This window comes from Ochotona curzoniae, unplaced genomic scaffold (assembly GCF_017591425.1).
Source record: "Ochotona curzoniae isolate NIBS_2020 unplaced genomic scaffold, NIBS_Ocur_1.0 contig_65, whole genome shotgun sequence".
NCBI classification, from domain to species: Eukaryota; Metazoa; Chordata; class Mammalia; order Lagomorpha; family Ochotonidae; genus Ochotona; species Ochotona curzoniae.
The window spans coordinates 32,614-56,513 of NW_024466508.1; the positions used below are offsets into that span (position 1 = coordinate 32,614).

Sequence of the window (23,900 nt, forward strand, 5' to 3'; positions counted from 1 at the left end):
TACTTGGAAAATACTTAGAGAAGTGAGAGATGAGTGAAGAGGGAGGAGAGGAGGGTTTTGTGATTTCCCAAACCAAGCTGGGGACAGGTACCTAAGGGGGAAGTTGAGGGGTGGGATGGTGAGGGGCTGAAATGCTATAAAACCTTGAAGTGAAGATGTTGAGTCAGAGGAAGGTGCAACAGCAGCTCCACAGCCTCAGAAAGGACTCTTCTGGAGTCAGCTCAACATTGTACTCTGGACGACCAGGCTTGGTCTGCACCATCCTGCAGCTATCCACAGAGGATGCACATGCATGGGGGGCGGGGGGGCACACAGACAGGAGCAGAAGTTGGCCAGTCCAGCCCTGTCAGCTGAACTGGCTACAAAGCACACTTCTGTGAATATTCATCGTTGGGTTCCAATGCAGATGTAGTTAGCGCACGGTGTGAGTAACCACCACCTCTGCCAGGTTTCCAGGGTCTCAGAGGTCAAATTCACATTCAGACAAGGACAGGAGGCACACATGGCAAGCTAGACAAGATAGGGAGGGGATAAGGAAGGCCTGGGAAGCCGTCCTCCCTGCCAGCAGTGGAGTGATGGTGACAGGATTGGCATGGCTGTGTCTTGCAAGATGCTGCAAGGGTAGGAAACAGTGTTGCCTGTGGAAGGGGTACTATAAAAGGAGCGTCTGCTGGACACGATGTGGTTCCTGGGAGAATGGACGTTGAGAGACTCACAGGAAGGGTCAGTGTATTGGGAGAGGAAGTGGGCAAGTGTCAGGGCAAGAGCAGAGCCACTAGGCTTTGTTGCTGTCACACTAAATCAAAAAGGATTGTTTGGCCTCCCTTATTGAGTTCCCACTGAACTGAAAGTTAGAGTCCGGGCCAGAGCTCCCCGCCCGGACATTAGGGTGCGAGCTAGTCAACCCCCAGAAAACGACAAAGAGTCTTGCTGGTAATGCAAAAAGCAAACAGAGTTTATTGTGCCAGCATGCTGGGGTCAGATCGTGCTTGGGGCACACAGGCCAGCCAAGTGGATCGGACCCCGACTTAACATAAGGCTGGAGATTATATACCCCGTCTTGGCTGTAACATATATCAAAGTCAACTCAAAAGTAACAAATTTAGGTGCAAGCAATCTGTTCCATTCTCACACTCATTATTTACGTTCCCACACTTATTGTTTACATTCCCACACTTATTATTTACGGCTCATCCCATCCTGACACCCTTGTCTTTATGGCTCCTCCAGTCTTTTATGGCTCCTCCCGTCCCTGGGGCCGGGGGAACTGTGCCCATGCCTTTCTGTACCTGGGTTAGATGGTAGATAAAGAAACAAGGGAGACAGATTTATCACTAAAGTAGAGCTTTCCCACAGTTCAGGTGCCTTCTGACCTAGCGAAGTAGTGGCTTCTCACCCAAAAGGGCCTAATATCACCTAACACTAATATTCTTAACATTTTAACATAGTAACATTATACCAATACTCTAACAAAAGCACAATTTCTCAGTATCTGCGTCTGGCTCCATATGTCCCTGTGTCAGCAGCAGCTGGCTGGTTTGATGACAGTAGCCCCTGGTAACTGGGCTGGGAGGCTCCGCCGCCAGCCTTCAGCTTCCAGCCTTTCCTGTTTTCCAGCATTCAGATTCATAGGAATTACGGATTTGACTCTCTCCTTTAACCCGCCCCCTTTGGAGCTCTGGTTAGAATTGTATTTCTCTTCCACGGTGTGCACATGCATCTAGGGGACAGAATAGAGGCTGAACGGCCTCTTGCCACCACTCAACTCCTCTGTCCTTTTCCTGAGAAGCAGCTGTTGGTTTATTGGGAATGTTCTGAGAGCTGTCTGAAATGTAAAGAGGACAGGTTTGTGATGGCTCCTACATTGTGCCCCCAGGTCCTTTCCTCCAGCATCCCGATATGACCCTCCTTGGTCACGGTGCCTGCTGAGCCCTCCAGCATCCCAACACTGCCCACCCCAGTCACGGTGCCCACTGAGCCCTCCAGCATCCTGACACTGCCCACTCCTGACACGGTGCCCGCTGAGCCCTCCAGCATCCTGACACGGCCCTTCCTGGTCATGGCGCCCACTGAGCCTGCTGTATTCTGCATTTCCCCATGAGTGACTCAAGCCCTTGCTCGCTGGCTGGTTTCCTGTTTCCCTGTTGCCTGGAGATCTCAACGCTCCAGGAGACTGTGAACCCACTTTCTATAGAACAAACTTCTAGGACAGTTCTCAGCACCCCTGCCTTGCCTGGCCATCTGGGTGTCAGACACCCAGCCTACCTTGTCCTGGTGAAGAGCCAGCACTTGTCAGCCCCAGATGACCAAATCCCCGGGTCACGTGGACTCTGTTACACCCCAGGACTACCTGAATATGCTCAGCCTGGGCATTGAAATTCCATAGGAGTATGGACCTTGAACAGAACCACCAAGTCCCACCCTGGTTGCCAGGCCCCATCTCCTTGGCCCAGTGTCAGTGACAGCTTCACACAGGTCCCTGGACAACAGCTGTCCTTGTTTACAGGCAGGACATGGGCCCAGGTAAGCAGACCCTCACTGACTGCACCCCGCAACCCTAGAAGCTCTGGGTGAACCCTGTCTCTACCTGTTGCTCAGATTTCTTTCTCTCTTTTTTTTAAGATTTTTTAATTTTTATTTTTTATTATTTATTTTTATTTTTTATTTTTATTTTTATTGGAAAGGCAGATCAGATTAAGAGAGGGAAGGAGAGATAGAAAGATCTTCCGTCTGCTGGCTTACTCCCCAAGTGGCTGCAATGGCCAGAGCTGAGCCAATCCAAAGCCAGGAGACCTGGGAACTTCTGGGTTTCCTACGCAGGTACAGGGTCCCAAGGCTCTGCTTTCCCAGATCACAAGCAGAGCTAGATGGGAAGTGGAACAGCCGGGACATGAACTGGTGCCCATATGGGATCCTGGCACATGCAAGGCCAGGATTCAGCCACTGAGCCATCATGCTGGGCCTGCTCAGACTTCTTGGCACTGCAGCCTGCACCCCCTTGTACTTCAGCCCCTTTCGCTGACCTGCACAGAGGACCAGGAACCCCATGGACTCCTAGAAAATTGGGGTCTGTGGTAAGTAACACTGGACCCCTCATGTGCCCTTCCTCTCTCAATCCACAGGCTCCTCCAATTTCAGCCCCCAGAAGACTGAATCATGGCAGCCACCCAGCTCCTACCCCCATCAGGACTTCAGGTGAGCAGGGCCCCTCACCGAAGCTCCTGTATGTCTTCCTGTATCCAGAGCCCTGATGGCAACCTGGGAGTTGCTGTACCTCTTGAATTCCATGGCCCTTTCCCATCACCCCGGTGAGTCACAGGGTGTGCCAACTCCCCAGCCACCCTGCCACAAACAGCTGCTTCTATCACAAGATTGAGACTCCGTCTTGGCTGTCAACAGCTCCTGTCCTTGCAGGCCCAGGTGACCTTCGATGACGTAGCCGTGCTGCTCTCTCAGGAGGAATGGAACCAGCTGGGCCCAGCGGAGAGAGGCCTCTACCGGAATGTGATGATGGAGACCTACGGGAACGTGGTTTCACTGGGTAAGACCCTGAGCAGGCCTCGTCTGTGTGGGGGATGAAGACCTCAGGCAGGCTGGTCCTGGAGGTGACCCAGTAGTTGCCTCCTTGGAGCTCAGCTCTGGCAGGATGTCGATCCAGTCAATCTTAATGTCAAAGTGCCCTGGTGAATTGTGTAAACAGGGACTTCCTTCCCCATAAACAGGAATTCCAGGATCCAAGCCCACTGTGATCTCCCAGCTGGAACGAGGGGAAGACCCCTGGGTCCTGGATGGAAATGAGGCAGAGAAGAGCACACACCCAGGAAGTGACCATTCAGGTGAGCATAGCTGCCCTCCTTCACTGAAGACCAGATGGGTCATGGGCGGAGCTGTGGGCTGCTGACAGAACTGCCTCCACATGCTGCGACCCATCAGCCCTCACCTGTGGAAGGCATCCAAGGAAGCAAGGCAGGTGGAGCTCAGTGCAAAGGATGAAAGGCAGGCATGCGGGCCAGGTGGGAACAAGACGGGCATACGGCAGGTCTTGTGAGGATGGAATGTGTGGGTTTTGAGAATTACCTGATTGACTTAGAAAGGCGTAAAGCAGGGGCTGGTACTGCAGGGCAGCAAACTGAGCTGCTGCTTGCACATCAGAGTGCCAGTTCAAGTCTTGGCTGCCCACTTAAAATACAGCTCACTGCTGATATGCTTGGAAAAGCAATGGGTGGTGATCCAAGTGCTTGGGCCTCTGCTACCCACGTGACAGACCCCAAAGGCATTCGAGGGTTAGGGGTGAGGGTGAGGGGTGAGAGTGAGGGTTACAGTTAGGGTTAGGGGTGAGGGTGAGGGGTTAGGGGTGAGGGTGAGGGGTTAGGGTTAGGGGTGAGGGTGAGGGGTTAGGGTTAGGGGTGAGGGTGAGAGGTTAGGGTTAGGAGTGAGGGTGAGGGGTTAGGGTTAGGGGTGAGGGTAAGGGTTCAGCTTGATCCTCCCTAGCCATTGCAGCTATTTGGGAGTTAGCAGCTGTAGAATCTCCCTCAAACAAGTAGATCCAAGAGAAAGAAGGAAAGAAGCACAGAAGGGAGTTTATACTTGGGTCTCTGCCACCTTCATGAGACGCCTGAATTAAATTCCAGGTTCGTGGGTCAACCTTAACCCAGCCCTGGCCTCCACCCGCTTAGCACTGTTGGACTCTCTCTAGGGCAGAGCTCCCAAGGGTCCCATAGGCCCAAGGCTCTCCCCTCAGGCTGCGGTTTGCATCCCTCCCATCTCTGAATTGGCTGTGTGCTCTGCAGCACTGCCCCCACCATCCTGCAAGATTGTGCTCAACTCTGCAGTGAGGGGACCAGAGGAGTGACTGGCCTCCTGTGCCAGGTCTGTTTCAGCACCCAGGGGAAGCAGCTCCACTCACATACTAAGCAGCTGGCTCTCGGGTGCTTCTGCCCCATGGAGCTCCACACGTCCAGGACCCACGGGCCACCCCCTCGCTCTAGCTGCGAGATTATATTGAAGTCAGATATATGAGAGAAATAACAGGGAAGGGAGAAACAGAAGCACAGTATTGTGTTTTATACCATATGTGCAGTATATATCATACCTGAAGAAATAGTGGGACCAGTTGAAACTATAAAAACAATCATGATATAAAGTTAGAAAGTGGGGCAGGGAAGGGGCAACGGTCTGGTAGAGCAGTCAGGACACGGGGATCCCCACGTCCCAGAATGCGGTGCTTGGCCCAAGTCCTGACTCCAGCTTCTTGCAATGGAACCCAGGATAGCAGTAGTGATGGCTCAAGCACTGGGAGACCTGGATTGAGTTATCAGCTCCTGGCTTCTGCCTGGCCAGGCCACAGGCACTGGGGGAATGAACCAGTAACACAAACATTGATCAAGAAAGAGTAAGAAACAAGAGGGACAGAGACTTAACTATGTGAAGGACTTGGATGCTAATGTGGGGAATAAGAAGAGAAGGAATCAAAAGAGGCTGAAGTTCTGCACCCCACCGTGGGCACAGAATTTGCTGCTTGTGGTGCTGGGCACGTCCTGCTGTTGTGTGCCCCACATACTCTGCCTGAGAATGGCTTCAGATGGGATTGCAGGTTTCTGTGTAACGTGCCTGCCAGCCCTGCTGGCTCCTGTTTGGAGACATTGTCTTCTGACTCCAGTGATTGCGATTGTCCTGTTTATATCCAAACACATGTATGCTGTGTCTTTATCAGCAAAGCCAGTGTCAGGGGTGCACTCTGCGGGTTTTTAAAGAATACTTGAAAGGCAAAGAGTCCTTCCATCACTGGTTTGCTCCTTAAATGGCCTTAACTGCCAGACCTGAAGCCAGGAGCCACGAGCTTCATCCAAGTCTCCCACTCAGGAGGTAGGGGCTCAAGTAGTCGATGCCTTTTGGCCGAGAGCTGGACTAGAAGAGGAGGAGTTGGGCCCGGCAGCATGGCCTAGCAGCTAAAGTCCTCACCTTGAACGCCCCGGGATCCCATATGGATGCTGGTTCTAATCCCAGCAGCTCCACTTCCTATCCAGCTTCCTGCTTGTGGCCTGGGAAAGCAGTTGAGGACGGCCCAGAGCCTTGGGACCCTGCACCCATGTGGGATACCCGGAAGAAGTTCCTGGATCCTGGCTTCGGATTGGCATAGCATCGGCCGTTGTGCTCACTTGGGGAGTGACTCATCAGACAGAAGATCTTCCTCTCTGTCTCTCCTCTGTACATCTGCCTTTTCAATAAATAAATAAATCTTTAAAAAAAAAAAAAAGAAGAGGAGGAGTTGTAAGAGGTTGTGATCTGATGCACCACCATACTGGCGCCATTGAGCAGTTTTGGGCAGTGTTAACATTTTCACTCTGGATTTGTTTCAGAATGTGAGACTAAAGAGGAGAAGCAAAATACAGAGTTGAATCTGACTCTGGTGGGAACCAATCAAGGACCTAATAAGACAGTCTGCCCAAACTCTGATGGCCACCGTGATGGCCAGCTGTCGAAGCAAAGCGAGGCATTCACTCAGCACCCAGCAGCTCCGAGCGGAGAAAAACCGTACATATGCATCGAGTGTGGGAAGTGCTTCAGCCGGAGCTCCCACCTCCTTCAGCATCAGCGAATCCACACTGGTGAGAAACCCTATGTGTGTGGGGTGTGTGGGAAGGCCTTTAGTCAGAGCTCTGTCCTCAGTAAGCACAGAAGGATCCACACGGGCGAGAAGCCCTATGAGTGTAACGAGTGTGGAAAAGCCTTCCGGGTGAGCTCGGATCTTGCTCAGCATCACAAGATACACACGGGGGAGAAGCCTCATGAATGCCTCGAGTGTGGGAAGGCCTTCACTCAGCTCTCACATCTCATCCAGCACCAGCGGATCCACACGGGCGAGCGGCCATATGTGTGTCCACTGTGTGGGAAGGCCTTCAACCACAGCACCGTGCTGCGCAGCCACCAGCGCGTGCACACCGGAGAGAAGCCCCACAGGTGCAGTGAGTGTGGGAAAACCTTCAGTGTGAAGCGGACCTTGCTGCAGCACCAGAGGACCCACACCGGGGAGAAGCCCTACACGTGCAGCGAGTGTGGCAAGGCCTTCAGTGACCGCTCGGTGCTCATCCAGCACCACAACGTACACACCGGGGAGAAGCCCTACGAGTGCAGCGAGTGCGGCAAGGCCTTCAGCCACCGCTCCACCTTGATGAACCATGAGCGGATCCACACAGAGGAGAAGCCATACGCATGCTACGAGTGTGGGAAGGCCTTTGTGCAGCACTCGCATCTCATCCAGCACCAACGGGTGCACACTGGGGAGAAGCCTTACGTGTGTGGGGAGTGTGGCCATGCCTTCAGCGCACGCCGCTCCCTGGTGCAGCACGAGAGGATCCACACAGGCGAGAAGCCTTTCCAGTGCACGGAGTGCGGCAAGGCCTTCAGCTTGAAGGCGACTCTGATTGTGCACCTGAGGACCCACACGGGCGAGAAGCCCTACGAGTGCAACCGCTGCGGCAAGGCCTTCAGCCAGTACTCGGTGCTCATCCAGCACCAGCGCATCCACACGGGCGAGAAGCCCTATGAGTGTGCGGAGTGCGGACGCGCCTTCAACCAGCACGGGCACCTCATCCAGCACCAGAAGGTCCACAGGAAGCTCTGACCCACAGCAGGCAGCTTTCACCCCAAGCGGTTCGGGGGATCCCTGTCTATGGGTGAGCTCCTGAGGGCACACTGGACATGCTGTCCTCACCCCAACAATCACAGCTGTGAGGAACTGGTAAAGATGCCATAACAGTACGTTTGAAGGGAGTAGGGCACATGAAGGTGTCAGAATCACTGTCCCAATACACATTCCAAATAAAGTTTTTTTTTTTTAAAGATTTATTTTTATTATTATTTTTTTTATTGGAAAGGTGGATATACAGAGAGGAGAGACAGAGAGGAAGATCTTCCGTCCGATGATTCACTCCCCAAGTAAGCGCAATGGCCGATGCTATGCCGATCCGAAGCCAGGAGCCTCTTCCGGGTCTCCCACATGGGTGCAGGATCCCAAAGCTTTGGGTCGTCCTCGACTGCTTTCCCGGGCCACAGGCAGGGAGCTGGAAGAGAAGCGGGGCTGCCGGGATAGAGCCGGCGCCCCTATGGGATCCAGGGGCGTGCAAGGCGAGGACCTTAACCACTGCGCCACCGTGCCGGGCCCGAAATAAAGTTGTTGTTTTTGTTTTTTTCTTAAGTCATTTCATGTCTTTCCTGAATCTAATTGGGCCTTTTTTTTTTTAAGGATTTATTTATTTTTATTGGAAAGTCAGATACACAGAGAGGAGGAGAGACAGAGGAGGAAAATCTTCCGTCCAATGATTCACTCCCCAAGTGACTGCAATGGCCAGAGATGAGCTGACCAGGAGCTTCTTCCAGGTCTCCCACACGGGTGCATGGTCCCAAGGCTTGGACCGTCCTCCACTGCTTTCCCAGGCTAAAGAAACATGTGGATAAAGTGACAGAAAAATTGCCATCAAATAATGTCATGCAAAATGGTTGGAGATCCTAACTGAGAAAGCTTGTTTATCTAGTCCTTTAATTTTCTGCAAGATCAGAAGAGATGTGCTGGCTCTCTGGTAAAATTCCAAACTGGAAATTCGTTCCTAACACATAATCCATTGTAGTGACCACAGGACTGCCCTGGAAACCCTGGGCATCTAACCTATCATGCGTGAGTGTAGAACTCAGCTGCCAGAATAGAGGGTACTCCTATACCTTAAGGTGTTCAAAACTGCAAAAAATACAGATCTTTCATGTGTATTTTTTTAAAGATTATTTTTATTATTTTTTTATTGGAAAGGCGGATATACAGAGAGGAAGATCTTCTGTCCGATGATTCACTCCCCAAGTGAGCACAATGGCCGATGCTATGCCGATCTGAAGCCAGGAGCCTCTTCCTGGTCTCCCACGCGGGTGCAGGGTCCCAAAGCTTTGGGTCGTCCTCGACTGCTTTCCCAGGCCACAGGCAGGGAGCTGGAAGGGAAGCGGGGCTGCCGGGATTAGAACCGGCGCCCATATGGGATCCCAGGCGTGCAAGGCGAGGACCTTTAACTACTTGCACCACCGTGCCAGGCCCTCATGTGTATTTTAAATAGTTTTCAAATTAAGACAATTCTTTTATTGCTAGTTTCTATCCCTTTATTTGATGGAGTTGTTTTTTAAGGTTTTTTTTTTTTTTGAAGATTTATTTTTATTGCAAAGTCAGATACACAAGAGGAAGAGAGAAAGATCTGTCCGATGATTCATTTCCACAGTGGCCGCAATGGCTGGTGTTGTGCCAATCCGAAGCCAGGAGCCCCGGAGCTTCTTCCAGGTCTCCCACGTGGGAGCAGGGTCCCAAGGCTTTGGACCATCCTCCACTACTTTCTCAGGCCACAAGCAGGGAACTGGATGGGAAGTAGGGCCGCCAGGATTAGAACCAGCGCCCATATGGGATTCCCGCAAGGACTTGAGCCACTAGGCCACCGCACCAGGCCCAAGATATATTTATTTCTATTGGCAAGTCAGATATACAGTGAGGAGAGGCAGAGAGGAAAAGCTTCTGTCTGCTGATTCATTTCATAAGTGGCTGCAATGGCTGGCGCTCAGCCAATCCGAAACCAGGAGCCAGGAGCTTCCTCCATGTGGATCCTGGCTTGTGCAAGGCAAGAACTATAGTATAGCCACTAGGCTACCATGCCAGTCCTGGAACTTTTGTTTTCTCTCGTTTTGTATTTCTTTATTTTGTGCCCAGCGCCGGGGCCTAGCAGCTAAAGTCCTCACCTGGAATGCACCAGGATCCCATACGAATGCTGGTTCTAATCCCAGCGGCCCCGCTTCCCATCCAGCTCCCTGCCTTGTGGCCTGGGAAAGCAGTCAAGGGTGGCCCAAAGCCTTGGGACCCTGCACCCGTGTGGGAGACCAAGAAGAGGTTCCTGGTTCCTGGTTTCAGATCGGTGCAGCACTGGCCGTTGTGGCCACTTGGGGAGTAAATCATCGGATGGAAGATCTTCCTCTCTGTATATCTGACTTTGCGATAAAAAAAAAATAAAGCTTTTTAAAAAGGATTTATTTTTATTGGAAAGTCAGATTTACAGAGAGAAGAGCTAGCATTAGCAGTTTGGACCAGAGGTCGACTCCAGGGCACCTGGGGTCACTCGAGCTGAAGAAATGAAAGTGAAGCTGTAGAAGCAGGGGTCAGCAGAGTCTGTCTTCCAAGCTGAACTCCAACCTCATGACGCCTGCCAAGGACGGGGACCTGGGGCTGCCCTGCCTGGCCAGGTCACCAGTGTCACCCTTACAGGAGCTGCTGCATCCAGGTCTCACTGATGCGGCTTCCAAAGTGGAACACATGATTCTTCAGAGAGGGTCTCGCATGAGCAGGGCTTGGGGAGGAGTGGTCACCGGGGTGTTATAGGTGAGTTATCCAACCCTTTTCTGCTCTGGAGTTGGCATGACTGGCTGCTGCTTAGATCACACCACAACTCAGCCCCAAAGCTGAATCTGGGCCACGCTGAAGCCAGGAACCCACAACTTGGTCTGGACATGCTGTGTGGGTGTTGGGCCACCACCCGCCCCTTTCCCAGGTGTATCACAGGGAGCCAAGTCAGAAGTGGTGCAGCCGGGACTGCAATGTGTGACGCCTATGTTGCAAGCAGTGGCTGAGCTTGCTATGCCACAATGCTGGTTTCACTAGTTTAATCTTGTGCGAGACAAAGTGCGTGTTGCCACCACAGGAGAAAAGTTCAGTGAGAGTCAGTGTAGACAAATGTTTGAAACTCTGCATCATTAGATGTCCCTGGTACAACTTCCAGGCTGTTCCATCCTGATAGTCTGTTCTCTGGGAAACCTTTTCAAAATGTAGTTTGCTTTCTTGCTTTACACAACATTCCATGTGTTCTTACAGGACTACACTGGCCAGACAGCAAGCTTGCAGGCCTGGGACCCCTCTCTGGAACAGACCCCTAGGTTGGGACGTGACTGGACAGCAAGCTTGCAGGCCTGGGACCCCTCTCTGGGAGAGATCCCTAGGCTGGGAGGTTTTGTTGTTGTTGTTTTAAGATTTATTTATTTTATTGAAAACGCAGATGGACAGAGAGGAGGAGAGACAGAGAGGAAGATTTTCCATCCGATGATTTACTCCCTAAGTGGCCACAACGGCTGGTGCTGCGCCGATCCGAAGCCAGGAGCCAGGAACTTCTTTCCAGGTCTCTCACACAGGTGCAGGGTCCCAAGGCTTTGGGCCGTCCTTGACTGTTTTCCCAGGCCACAGGCAGGGAGCTGGATGGGAAGTGGAGCAGCCAGGACACAAACCTGTGCCTACTTGAGATCCTGATGCATGCAAGGTAAGGATTTCAGCCACTAGGTTATTGTACCAGGCCCTTATAATACCTTTTCCACCATCATACTCTGCCCCCAGTTTGGCTGCAACCACATTTATTTTGAATTTTCAACTTCTATGAGGCTTTTACATTTTATTTAAACATATTATTTCTGCTACTGGCTACTAAAGATTTGATACTTTGTTTTCATCAAATCTTCTATGCTGGGGAAACATTTCAGTGCACATGGACCACATACTGTATGTATAACCTGGCACTTGCCATTAAGCAAAAATTAACAAGTACTTGAGTTAAGGAAAGTGGACAGAAAGACCTACAAATCACTGACCAGAGGATATAATCAGGCAACCCTGAATAATGAAAAAATACAGCCATGAATCCTGGAAGAGGCTCAAGCCTGCCCCTAGAGGCATGAGTGCACTGCCCAGTCAGCACAAATGGGCCTGTGAGTGTGGGAAGCTGCTTCTGTTTGTCATGGATGACATTATCAAGCATCAGAATCCGCCCCCAACAAGCTGACTAAACAAACCTAAGGCTGCACAAGTCTTCTGTTGACCACCAGCCAGGCTGTCAGGTGGAAGGAGATGGCCGCCAACAGACCCATCTCCACCAGGACTTGGTGGGGGCCAGCAACCCTGGGGGGAGAAAGGCTTCCCGGAAGAGCTAAGCGAGCTGACTCTCTTGATCACCGGACAGAGACAGAGGTCAGGGTGGGTCTTGGGGCTGGACTTGTCCTTGGAGAGCAGCTGTAAGGACATGATGCAGGGGTTAGGGAATGATTCTGTCTGGCCCCTGTGGGGGAATGTGGGCAGCATTCAGGTCTGTGTTTACGAGTCCTCAGGTTGGGCCAGCACCATGGCTCAATGGGCTGTTCCTCTGCCCTGTGGTACCAGCATCCCATTTGAATGGCAACTTGTGTCCCAGCTACTCCACATCCCATCGAGCTCCCTGCTTGAGGCCTGGGAAAACAGTCAAGGACAGCTCAGAGACTTGGAACCCTCCACCCACATGGGAGACCCAGAAGAAGCTCCTGGCTTCAGATCAGCTTAGCTCCAGCCATTGCAGCCACTTGGGCAGAAAACCAATGGATGGAAAATCTTTCTCTCTGTAAAGCTGACTCTCCAATAAAAACAAATAAACCTTTAAAAAAGAAATCTAGCAAAACATACTCCGCTCCTTTTGCTGACTGATGTTGTCCTCAACCCACGCCCGTCTAAACATCTGGATTCCCAGCTGGAGTGTCTTTTGTCTCCCACAGTTAGAATGAAGTACTAGCTGGGAGACTGTCGTGCATTTACAAATAAACTGTAAAAACAAGGGAAAAAACACCACCATACAGTGGCTCTCTGTCTCCTGAGCTGTTTTCATCCAGCCATTCTTAGCTGTGAATGTAAAATAGAATCTCCCCAAAGGCTGCCCTTAGGCCTCTGCGCTAGGGATTCTGTGTCACATGGAATGAAGGCAACTCACTGGGAAGATTAATAATAGTGTGCTTGTAAACTGGTCTCCATGCTGACCTATTCACAGTAGCCAAAAGGTGGGGGCACCCAAGAGCCCACCAGTGAAGAGGAGCGTGGTCCCACCCTGACAGACAGGATGTACGTCCACGTGAACGAAGCCAGACACACGGCTCCACGCGCTGCAGGCTCTTTGCAAAGGCATTCAGAACAGAAGCGGGTGTCCTGCAGCAGGACGGAGCCACTCATCGGCAGGCACAGAGCTTCCCTCTGGGGAAACAGACAAGCTGAGGCCTACATAACACTGGGGAGGGCTTTGTGCACTGAGCTGTCACCCAAATATGCTACAATAGCAAACACTGTTACTCAGATCTTCCCCAGAAAAGGCGGTTTCAGCTGCAGTGACTACATTTGATGATGTAGTGTCCATTTTGGCCTAAAAAATGTAGAAATGTGCCAATACAGAGTTCTCTGTAGCATAACATTTCTTACACTGAGGAAGTGGCAGAGATGAAGCCCTTAGTGTAGGGCAGGCACCAGGGCACAAGGCAGGATAAACCACCACTTGGGGTGCCCACACCCACACCCGAGGGTTAGTTTGAGTCCCAGCTACTCTACTTCCGATACAGCTCCCTGCTGGTGCTCCTGAGAAGCTGATGGTGGGATCCGCTTGCAAGGTCCTATCACCTACGTAGGAGGCCTGGATAGGGCCCCGGGCTCCGGGCATTAGGCCAGCCCAGCCCCAGCTGCTGCAGCCATTCAGAGAGTGAGCCAGCAGGTGGGAGATTTGCTCTCTCTAGCTCTGTCACTCTACATTTCAAGTAAATAGATCTTTTCAAAAAAAAACCATTCTAACTCTGCAGCAAAGAATATTTTTTTATAGATCTGATTTTTTAAAAAAATATTTACTTATGTATTTGAAAGCCACAGTTACCAAGAGCAGGAGAGACAGATCTTCCATTCTCTGTACTGGAAGTGGAGCAGCCAGGACTTGAACCTACGCTTATACTGACACGTCTATGCTGCGTGTGGCAGCTTAGCCTGCTACATACCAGTACCAGTCCCAGCCCCATAAGATTTCGAGATCAGACAAGATTAAGCGCGTTCAGGCAGCCCCATAAGATTTCTACGTGGAGACTGAGTCTTTCTGCTCCCTTTCCTCACAATTTCTCTAAAATGAACATGCACTGCATCCAGTATATGAGCTTGCTTGCTTTCTTTTTTTTTACAATGTCAGGAGTCCTTTTAATTTTTTTTAAAGATTTATTTATTTTCGTTGCAAAGTCAGATATACAGAGAGGAAGAGAGACAGAAAATTTTCCATCTGATGACTCACTCCCCAAGTGGCCACAACAGCCGGAGCTCAGCTGATCCGAAGCCAGAAACCAGGAGCCTCTTCCAGGTCTCCCACACAGGTGCAGGATCCCAAGGCTTTGGGCCATCCTCGACTGCTTTCCCAGGCCACAAACGGAGCTGGATGGGAAGTGGAGCTGCCGGGATTAGAACTGGCGCCCATATGGATTCCCGGCGCATTCAAGGCGAAGACCTTAACCGTTACGCTATTATGCCGGGCCCACGAGCTTTCTTTAATTAGACAAAATCCCCTTTCACTACATGAAGAAAGCCTGAGCCTTCCATGCAGGCCAGGAAGGGGAGGAGTACAGAGGAGCAGCTTGAAGGGGAGGGTGGGGAGGGGCAAGGGCTGGGCACTGCCTAGCTCTCCGCTGCGTCACATGGAGGCGTCTTTCCTGAGGTGGACCCGCTGGTGCTGACACATGTTGGAGCTGTGCCGGAAGCTCTTCGCACACTCACTGCACTCTAGGGCTTCTCCCTGTGTGGACCCTCAGTGCTGCACCTGGTTCGAGCTCCGAATGAACCCTTTACCACTCTTTACACTCAAATGGCTTCTCTCCAGTATGAGTCCAATGATGCCGGCTAAGAATGGAACCATCGCTGGAGGCTTCCCTGCAGTCGCTACACTTGCAGGGTTTCTCTCCAGTGTGGGTCCTCTGACGGTAGATAAGGGAGGAGTAGTGCTTCGCACACACCCGGCACCTGGAGGGCTTCTCCCCAGTGCGGGTCCGCTGGTGCTTCATGAGGCTGGGCCTCTGGTTGACTGCCACACTCTTCGCACCAGCAGAGGCGTCCCCACGTGCAGCTGCGGTGGTGATGAATTCACAGCTCTTCCTGAAGGCGTGCCCACACTCCCTGCACTTGTAGGGCTTCTCTTCACTGTGCAGCCGCTGGTGCTTGACAAGGTTAGCACTGTACCAGAAGGCCTTCCCACAGGAGCTGCAGGAATGCGGCTTCCTTCCCCAGGGCACTTGCTGATTGCCTGTCACAGCCAAGTTCACACTGACCACAGCCATGTCATGTCCAATGTTCGGCTTCTTCAATCTCTATATACGCATGTGGTTACTAAGGTTAAAACTCCACTCACAGACATCACACTTCGGGGGCCTTAGGTTGGGGACATAGCTTCTGTGTAAGGTGAGCCCCTCTCCAGCTCCCTGGTCATTCTCCTTGCCGGTCAGTGTGACTGGCCGGCAGCCTGTCTGGGCCCCGTTGTCTTCCTGGCTCAGACCCTTGGCAGCCACAGAGCTGACCCAGCTCTCCTCCGTTACAGGTTTCTCCTGCAGCCAACTCACTCAGAGCCTTGGCCTCAGGTGCAGAAACAGCAAATAGCAGCTGCAGGTCACTGGCCGCGGACCGCCAGAGAGCTGACGCGGTTATCCTCAGAAGAAGGCCCTTAGCCCTGGCCAGGTCACCCGCCTGCCATCCTCACTGTGCCAGACTTCCCAGCACACAGAAACCAGAAGACCCCACAGACTCAGGAGACTTCTGATAAAGCCATGCCTAGAAACCCAGCTGTGTTCCTAGCAGGGTAAGGCTGGGCACATGCCCGCCCTGGCTCCCCTCACATGCCATCACACCCATCAAATGTTGACATATGGGGTCCGGCATGGTAGCCTAGCAGCTAAAGTCCTCACTTTGAGCATGCTTGGATCCCATATGGGCACCGGTTCTAATCCTGGCAGCCCCACTTCCTATCCAGCTCCCTGCCTGTGGCCTGGGAAAACAGTCGAGGACGACCCAGAGCCTTGGGACCCTGCACCCGTGTGGGAGACCTGGAAGACGCTCCGGGCTCCAGGTTTCAGATTGGCGCAGCACCAGCCATTGCACTCCCTTGGGGAGTGAATCTTCAGATGGAAGTTCTTCCTCTCTGTCTCTCTTCCTCTCTGTATATCTGACTTTGCAATAAAAAAAATAAAATAAATCTTTTTTAAAAAAGTTAACATACGAAGCCTTCCTTCCTATGGTGAGCCATTTCCCCAAAGTGGGCACTGACAGCAACTATTGGGGTCCTGCCCACACATGGTCCCTCAGAGACTCTGCCAGCAGCCACACTAGGTCAGTCAGCCGTTCCCCACCTGCCCGCTGAGGCAGGGGCCCCACCTCTCTGAGCCAGGGCTTTCCCATCTGAAACATGGGCCATGCCAGCCTCCACAGTGGCATACATCAAGAACCATCCACTGGATGAACCACCAGGCACCCACCACAGTGATGCCCAGGCCCATCCTGCCTCCGGCCACCATTCTGCCTGCTGCCTGGCCTGCCCATGGCCAGGTGCTAACTAAGCACCAGCATCTGCCAGGACATGTCGTGGCATAGGGATGCTTGAGCTGCAGCCTGGGAAGACGTGGTCTACAGCTGACCAAGTGATATGGCAGGCAGGACGCCCCGCCAGGAGGCCGGCTGTGAGTGGCAGATACAAGAGGACACCAGCAGCAGTTCACGCTGAAGGCAAGCACGTGTCCCCAAAGAAACAACAAAGAACTGCACCACTGTCATGACAGAACATGGAAACAAACAGACCCAGCGGGATCCATCCTCATGCTAACAACACATATGGCGAAACATGGAAACAGACTCATCGGGATCTACCCACGTATTAACACACATGGCAGAACACGGAAACAGACCCAGCGGGATCTACCCACATGCTAACAACATTTGTCAAAAGATGCCCTGTCAGGACTATTGCTGCAGAACATCAGGTTAAGCCACTATCTGTGACAACTACGTACAATATGGGTGCCAGTAGATGCAAGATATTCATGTGTGTGTGTGTCTTCCTCTTCCTTTCAAATAGTCCTTTTAAACACACACACACACATCAGGGACAGGTATCTGACAACAGCTAAGCTGCTGCTTGTGAATGTGCACCTACCGCAGAAGGCCCAGGCTCCAGCCTGGCGCCCTGCTAACGCACGCCCTGGCAGGAGGGCCCAGGCTCCAGCCTGGCGCCCTGCTAACGCACGCCCTGGCAGGAGGGCCCAGGCTCCAGCCTGGCGCCCCGCTAACGCACGCCCTGGCAGGGGGGCCCAGGCTTGTCTGGCGCCCCGCTAACGCAGGCCCTGGCAGGAGGGCCCAGGCTCCAGCCTGGCGCCCTGCTAACGCACGCCCTGGCAGGAGGGCCCAGGCTCCAGCCTGGCGCCCTGCTAACGCACGCCCTGGCAGGAGGGCCCAGGCTCCAGCCTGGCGCCCTGCTAACGCACGCCCTGGCAGGAGGGCCCAGGCTCCAGTCTGGCGCCCTGCTAACGCACGCCCTGGCAGGAGGGCCCAGGCTCCAGTCTGGCCCCCCACTAACGCAGGCCTTGGCAGGAGGGACCAGGCTCCAGTCCGATAACCCGCTAACACACGCCCTGGCAGGCAGCAGCTGTAGTGTTTGAACCCCCTGCCATTCACCTGGGAGACTCAGATTAAGTGGTGGTCTTCTGGCGTCAGTCCAAGCTACACCTAGCTGCTGTAGACACCTGAGGAGTGAACAAGTGAATGGGGAAATATCCGTCTGTTCATCTTTCGTGTGTGTGGGGGGGCGAACAGTAGAGGTCCTGGGGCACAGACAACATCACAACATAAACAAACAGAAACTCCTAGAACAGTAAGAGACGAGCTAAGCTAACCACATGCTGCACACAGCCCTGAGCAGACACACACAAAAGGCCTTCCTCTCCCAACAGAGTGGGCCCAGAGTGACGACTCAGTGGCTAAATCCTCTCCTTGGACACGTCAGATGGCCACATGGGCACTGGTTCCTGTCCTAGCTGCTCCACTGCCCATGCAGCTCCCTGCTTGTCATGGGAAAGCAGTTGAGGACGGCCCAAAGCATTGGGACCCTGCACCCGTGTGGGAGACCCGGAAAACACTCCTGGTTCCTGGCTTTGGATCAGCTCAGGCCTAGCCATTGGATCATTTGGAGTGAACTGGTAGATGGAAGATCTCTCTATGTACCTCTCTCTCTGTAAATCTGCTTTTCAAATACAAATAAATTTTTTAAATAATTATTCAAGATTAACAAGGCAATGCTAAAGAGAAAGGCAGGAGAGGTCCTATCTGTTAAAGACCTCTCAGGACTGTGGTGATGACAAGTGACGTGAACATGCAGGAAGAGCTGACCACGGACGAACCAGAGTCAGCAGCAAAGGCAACCAGGAAAGCAAACTAGCTAAACGTCTAACAGAACGCAGGAGACGCCCCTCCTTCCAAAGTCTCTCCAAGACACCAAAGTTAAAAGGGATGCAGTAACAGATTTTGCAGACACCTGTAACAAAGACATGCAGAATATACACAAACTCTTTAAAAAAGACACGAAAAATAAAGAATACAAGCTGTTTTAGGAAATCAGATAAAGGAATCAAGCATTTGAAAGAAACATGAAGTACATGCAAGTAGGCCGTATTGAGAACACGACCCTAACCCTAACATGTGTAGAAGACCAGGAAACAGGATGCCCACTGGTGGAGAACACGAGGAAATAGGAATAACTTAGGAACATGAGAAGACACGGTAGTCACTCAGGAAGTGTCGGTGGCACCTGGTGGAGCTGAACCCTTAGACCTGTCAGGAACATGTGAAAGCCAACGCTACCACAAGCCTCACTCTGCCCAAGACGGAGGCCCTGGGTCCGATGGTGTGAGTCAGCGACTGACACTAGCACGGCAGAGCTGAGCAGTGGCTGAGTCCCTGCTGCTGGCTCTGACCCACATGTCTGCTCCCACTTCCCGTGTCTGAAGGCAAGAGCACAGAGCAGGATCCCAGGGTTCCCATCACCATGAGCGATGCAGATGGAATTCCCACCTTCTGGCTATGGCCTGGTCCAGGATTGGCCACTGCAAGCATGTGCAGTGAACCAGCAAATGGACAGTCTCTCTCCCTCGCCATTCAGCCTTTCAAAATTCTCTAAAAGCCTCAACACTCACTAGAGGACTATGCAAGAGAGGTCAAAAGGAATGAGGGCCATGCAATTGCTCAACTAGCAAATTCTCTACCTGGAAGCACCGCCATCCCATGTGGGTACTGACTAGGGTTAGGGTTCAAGTCCCAAATGCTCCATTTCTACCCAGCTCCTTGTGTCCTAGGTTTCTGGGGCCATGTAGGGAATGAACCAGCAGACAAATCTTTGGAAAAACCAGGAAGAGTTGGAGCACAAAGTTACAGCCTAGGGTGAGGGTAGGCGTTCACCAATAAGGTGTCAGGAGGTGTGCAGGCCAACAAAACTAGGCCCAAGCACGCTGGTCGGCAGGATGGAGCTGAACAACCTCACCACACATTTTATTGCTTGGAAAACAAATCTGAAATGACCACGTAAAATCCCAGTCACTGTCACTTATTCACTTTCCGACCTTGTTTTTTAAAAAATTTTAATGAAAAGGCAGGTGTACTGAGAGGAGAGACAGGAAGATCTTCGGCCCAATGATTCACTCCCCAAGTGAGAGCAACAGCTGGAGCTTAGCCAACCCAAAGCCAGGAACTTCCTGCAGGTGGGTAGATCCCCAAGGCTTTGGGTCATCCTCAGGAAGGGAGCTGGATGGGAAGAGGGGCTGCCGGGATTAGAACTGGTACCCATTTGGGATCCCAGCACGTTCCAGATGACTATAAGGCAGGCCACCATGCCAGGGCCTTAGAAAGACATACCCAAGCCAGCATCCAAGGCACAGGCAAGAGGGCGGAGTGGCCTCAGGCCAGGAGTCCAGTAGGGCCCGGGGATGTGGGATTGGGGACCGTGCGGGGATGACAGGAACCCAGGCCAAGAACAGCCAGACGTGGCGTCACACCAACCAAGTCCACCCGACACTGGAGCCGACGTCAGACTGCGCTCACAAGGCTTCATCAGGCGAGCGGCAGCAGTGACATCAAGACCCGCAGGACACACATCCTGCACCTCACGCTCCCAGGACGGACACGGAAACACACCACCAGTGTGCTCCTCCATCCTGTGAGGCTCCCCAGCCCTGGGTGCACAGTCACACTCCCTGCAGCGTTGCGAGGCACAGACACACACTCACACCCCAGCAGTGACTCTGGTGCAGCCCTAACAGGAAGCACCTGATTCCCACAAAGTCATGCTGACAATCTTTCACACTCTTGCAGTTTCTCTCAGTCACACTGTCACATTCCCAATTTCTCTCACACCCCAGCAGTGACCTGGACACTGCACCGACAGTGTCTCACACACACTAGTTCCCCTATCACATTCACACACCCCCCTTCAGCAATGACTCGGGCGCAGCGCTGGCAGGAAGCACTTTATTCCCACTAGTTCTCCTTCTCTTGCACCGTCTTGGTGCCCCGGAGCCGCCCTGTGCGCCGGGCGGCGATGAGGCCCACCTTGCGGCCAGCCGGGGCATCCCTGCGGATGGTGGACGGCTTCCCGATGTGCTGGTGGTTGCCACCTCCGAAGGGGTGCTCCACGGGCTGCGGGCAGAGGGTCAGGATGAGTGTGGGCTACAGGGCCAGGTTAGGGCTATAGGGAGAGTGTGGGCTACAGGGTGAGGCTAAGGCTATACAGCCAGCGTGGGCTACAGGGCCAGGTTAGGGCTATAGAGTCAGCATGGGCTATACGGTGAGCATGGGCTACAGGGTAAGTGTGCGTTACAAGGTCAGTGCACCCGAGGCCCCCCAGCTCACTCACGTTCATGGCCACTCCGCGCACACGCGGCCAGCAGTTCCGCTTCGCCTTGTACTTGTGGTAAGCACGGCCGGCCTTGAGGATGGGCTTGTCGATGCGGCCGCCACCGGCCACCACCCCTGCGGGCGGGGAGGGAGCCACTGTCAGCGGGAGGGCCAGGTCCACCCGGCAGGACTCACACTGTCTCGCCACCATAGCAGAGCTCAGGCTGTTGCTGCCCCACACAGGTAGGGTTCACTGTCCCCCACCCCAAGAAGGGATCACGCTGCCCCACACTCCAGCAGAGCTCAGGCTGTCGCTGTCCCCCCACCCCGGCCCCGCACGCACCGACCACCGCCCTGTTGGCCGACGAGATGACCTTCTTGGAGCCCGAGGGCAGCTTCACACGCGTCTTCTTGGTCTCGGGGTTGTGCGAGATGACCGTGGCGTAGTTGCCGGACGCGCGGGCCAACTTGCCGCGGTCCCCGGGCTTCTCCTCCAGGCAGCACACGATGGTGCCCTCGGGCATGGTGCCCACCGGGAGCACGTTGCCGATGTTGAGCTGGGCTGTGGGCGGGCGGGCCGGTCAGCGGGCAGTGGTCAGCGCGGCCCGGGAGCCCGCCGCCCGCCCGCACACGCACCCTTCTTGCCGCAGTACACGAACTGGCCCGTGTGGATGCCCTCGGCGGCGATGAACAGCTCCGTGCGCTTCTTGAAGCGGTACGGGTCCCGGAACACCACCTTGGCGAGCGGCGCGCCGCGGCCCGGGTCGTGGATGATGTCCTGCGGGCGGCGGGGGTGAGGGCGGCGTCCCCTAACCCTGACCCCTGTCCACCCTGACCCCTGCCCACCGTCCCCTGCTGTCGCCCAGCTACCCCACTGCCCTCTCCGGCCGCGCTGGCCTCCCCTGGCCTGTCAGTGCCCCCTGCCGCCTCACGCTCCCCTGTGCTCCCTGGCCATGCTGCCCTCCCCCGGCCGCCTTCCCCCGGCTCCCCTCGCTCCCCGGCCGCCGTCCCACCTTCACGATGCCCTTGATGTAGCCGTGCCGCTCGGCGAAGTCCACGGCGCGCAGGCGGGCGGCGCCCTTGCGGTGCTTCACGTGCGCGCGGAACACGGAGCCCGCGCCCTTGCGCTGCCCGCGGATGACTCGGCCCATGGCGCTGCGCCTGCGGGAGGCTGGGAGTGAGCGCCGGGGGCCCCGGGAGGAGGGTGGGCGCGGATGGACGAGGATGGGCGCCGGGAGGAGTGTGGACGAGGATGGACGCCCCGGGACGCGGATGCACGCCGATGGGCCCGAGGGACGGCGGCCGCCGCCAACAACCTACCTACTCACAAGCCGGGTAGAAAGAGGAAGCTCGCCCCGGCCAGCCGCCTTATCTTCCGGGGCGGGGATGAGACAGCGGCGCCTTTCCGGCCGCGGTGCACGCTGGGACTTGAAGTCCCTCGGGACTGCACGGCCCTCCCGGCCTAGAAGGGGTCTGCGCAGGCGCACTGGAGCGTCTTGAGGCCAATGCGCGGTGTGGGCAGCTGCCCGGCGTCACCGTGGGTGGGTCGGCGACAGACAGGAGCTCGGTTCTGACAGGAAATCCCGAGGCCTTCCCATACTAAACCCCAACATCTCACCGCTGGGTCGCGTGGAGAGGACCCCACCTTCATCAGCATCGCAGCGTCCACCTCAGTTCCGTGCAGAACCGAGAGCTCCACGGCCGCCCGCCCACTTAGCGTGGACCTTGCTCCTAGGTTACCTATCGTGGCACCCCCATTCTACCTAGGTTCCCTGTCGTGGCACCTCCATTCTGCCTAGGCCCTGCGGGAGGGGAGGCAGCCAGGGACCCTGTCTTCCAGGTTGGCTGAGAGGGTCCTGGGTCTGCAGAACAGGGCAGAGGGAGCTACATGGGCCTGAGGAACGATGCTCGCTGGGCACAGCCCCCGAGGGGCCCTTGGTGGGCCCTGCACACCTGGAATGAGACTTGTCCGGCTGTAGCTGCTGCAGCCAGCACCCAGCCTGCTGACCCTAGACTGCACACCACCATGAGGCTCCTGCCAGGCCCTGCTGGCAGCCTCGCGGGACAGTGGACTCTGCCAGATACTCTACAGTGGGCTGTGGGGCACCAGGAGACAGCTGACTTGCTGTGCCACGATGCCCTCCCCTCAAATAAATGAGAAAGCAGTGTCACAGAGACAAGACTGGCCTGGCCATCATGCCACCTACTGGGGTGAGTGGGCCTTGGGAGGGGACCCCCTTCTTTTTTTTTTCTTTTTTTTTGAAAATATTTTTTAATTTAAACAGAAAAAAAGGCAAAGACAGTAAGACAAAAAGAAAATCCTCTCCCATATTTTATTGGATTTATCCAAGACCCCTGTACACTACCTGACAAATTGCAAAGGACTCCAAGTGTCTGATTGCCTGTGAAGCTCTGCCTCATCTTTTTTATTATTATTATTATATTTGGCAATCTTTACATTGTTAATTAGGGTAAAAAGGTACAAGGGCTATGGGAAAGTGGGTAAGACCACCAAGGTAAAGGGAATATTGAGGGAGAAGCCCCACCCAGTCTCCCACCCACCCCAGGTCCCAGATGTAGGGCACACCCCGAGATCCTTGCTCAAGTGGTTCCGATAAACCAGTTATGAATCATTGCCAATCTCAACACTCCAGGTATGATGAGGCTGTTGAAGAATCCACTGATTCACATATTCCATCACAGAGTCTACCCTTGTCCAGTATTTCACTGACAACATATAGCTGAGGTGGTTGATTGACCTGCTTCATCTTCCATCTTTTCTTGGTTAATGTTCTAAGTCTGCCATTTCGATTGAGGGGATCCCCAAAGAAATTTTGAGGTGTTCCAAGACCAGATTCTTATAAGTACTAGCAAGTACAGGGCCCAGCACAGTCCATCACCCTGATCAGCTGGTGGTTGCAACCGCTGGGTTGGTTCTGTTTCCAGCCCCGACTTCCACTGTAACCAATGGGTGTTACAGTCCCTCACATAAACCAATGGGTGTTACTCGGCCCTCACATAAACCAGCAGGAGCCACAGCCCAGTCAGAGCGACCCACAATAACCCCACCAGGCCCGTCCCCTACCCTAGTTTGCCAGTATGTGAGGCAGACTAGTCCAGTCTGCCCCATATCCCATCTGGCTCTCATAAATGTCGAAGGGCT

General features: G+C 53.8%; 2 protein-coding genes across 4 annotated transcripts; one reads left to right on the forward strand and one right to left on the reverse strand.

Annotated features, from left to right (window-relative positions):
* The first annotated feature begins 2,899 nt into the window (after positions 1–2,899).
* LOC121163879 (zinc finger protein 250-like) lies at positions 2,900–7,833 on the forward strand. Of its 3 annotated transcripts, none has more exons than XM_040991602.1 (4): positions 2,900–3,195; positions 3,400–3,541; positions 3,723–3,836; positions 6,360–7,833. In XM_040991602.1, exons 1-4 carry the CDS (start codon positions 3,157–3,159, stop codon positions 7,622–7,624), a joined length of 1,560 nt encoding a protein of 519 aa, XP_040847536.1. In that variant the 5' UTR covers positions 2,900–3,156; the 3' UTR covers positions 7,625–7,833. The 3 variants fall into 3 exon arrangements, with proteins under 3 accessions (XP_040847536.1, XP_040847537.1, XP_040847538.1); XM_040991603.1 differs by having other exon boundaries at positions 3,415–3,541; XM_040991604.1 differs by lacking the exons at positions 2,900–3,195; positions 3,400–3,541; positions 3,723–3,836 and adding an exon at positions 3,843–3,970.
* A 12,524-nt stretch (positions 7,834–20,357) lies between these two features.
* Positions 20,358–22,131, reverse strand: RPL8 (ribosomal protein L8). The gene is made up of 6 exons (XM_040991607.1): positions 22,058–22,131; positions 21,751–21,898; positions 21,374–21,515; positions 21,081–21,299; positions 20,757–20,872; positions 20,358–20,539 (listed from the first exon to the last, which is right to left on the reverse strand). The coding sequence occupies exons 2-6, from the start codon at positions 21,886–21,888 to the stop codon at positions 20,381–20,383; spliced, it is 774 nt and encodes a 257-aa protein (XP_040847541.1). The 5' UTR covers positions 21,889–21,898; positions 22,058–22,131; the 3' UTR covers positions 20,358–20,380.
* Positions 22,132–23,900: the final 1,769 nt, after the last annotated feature.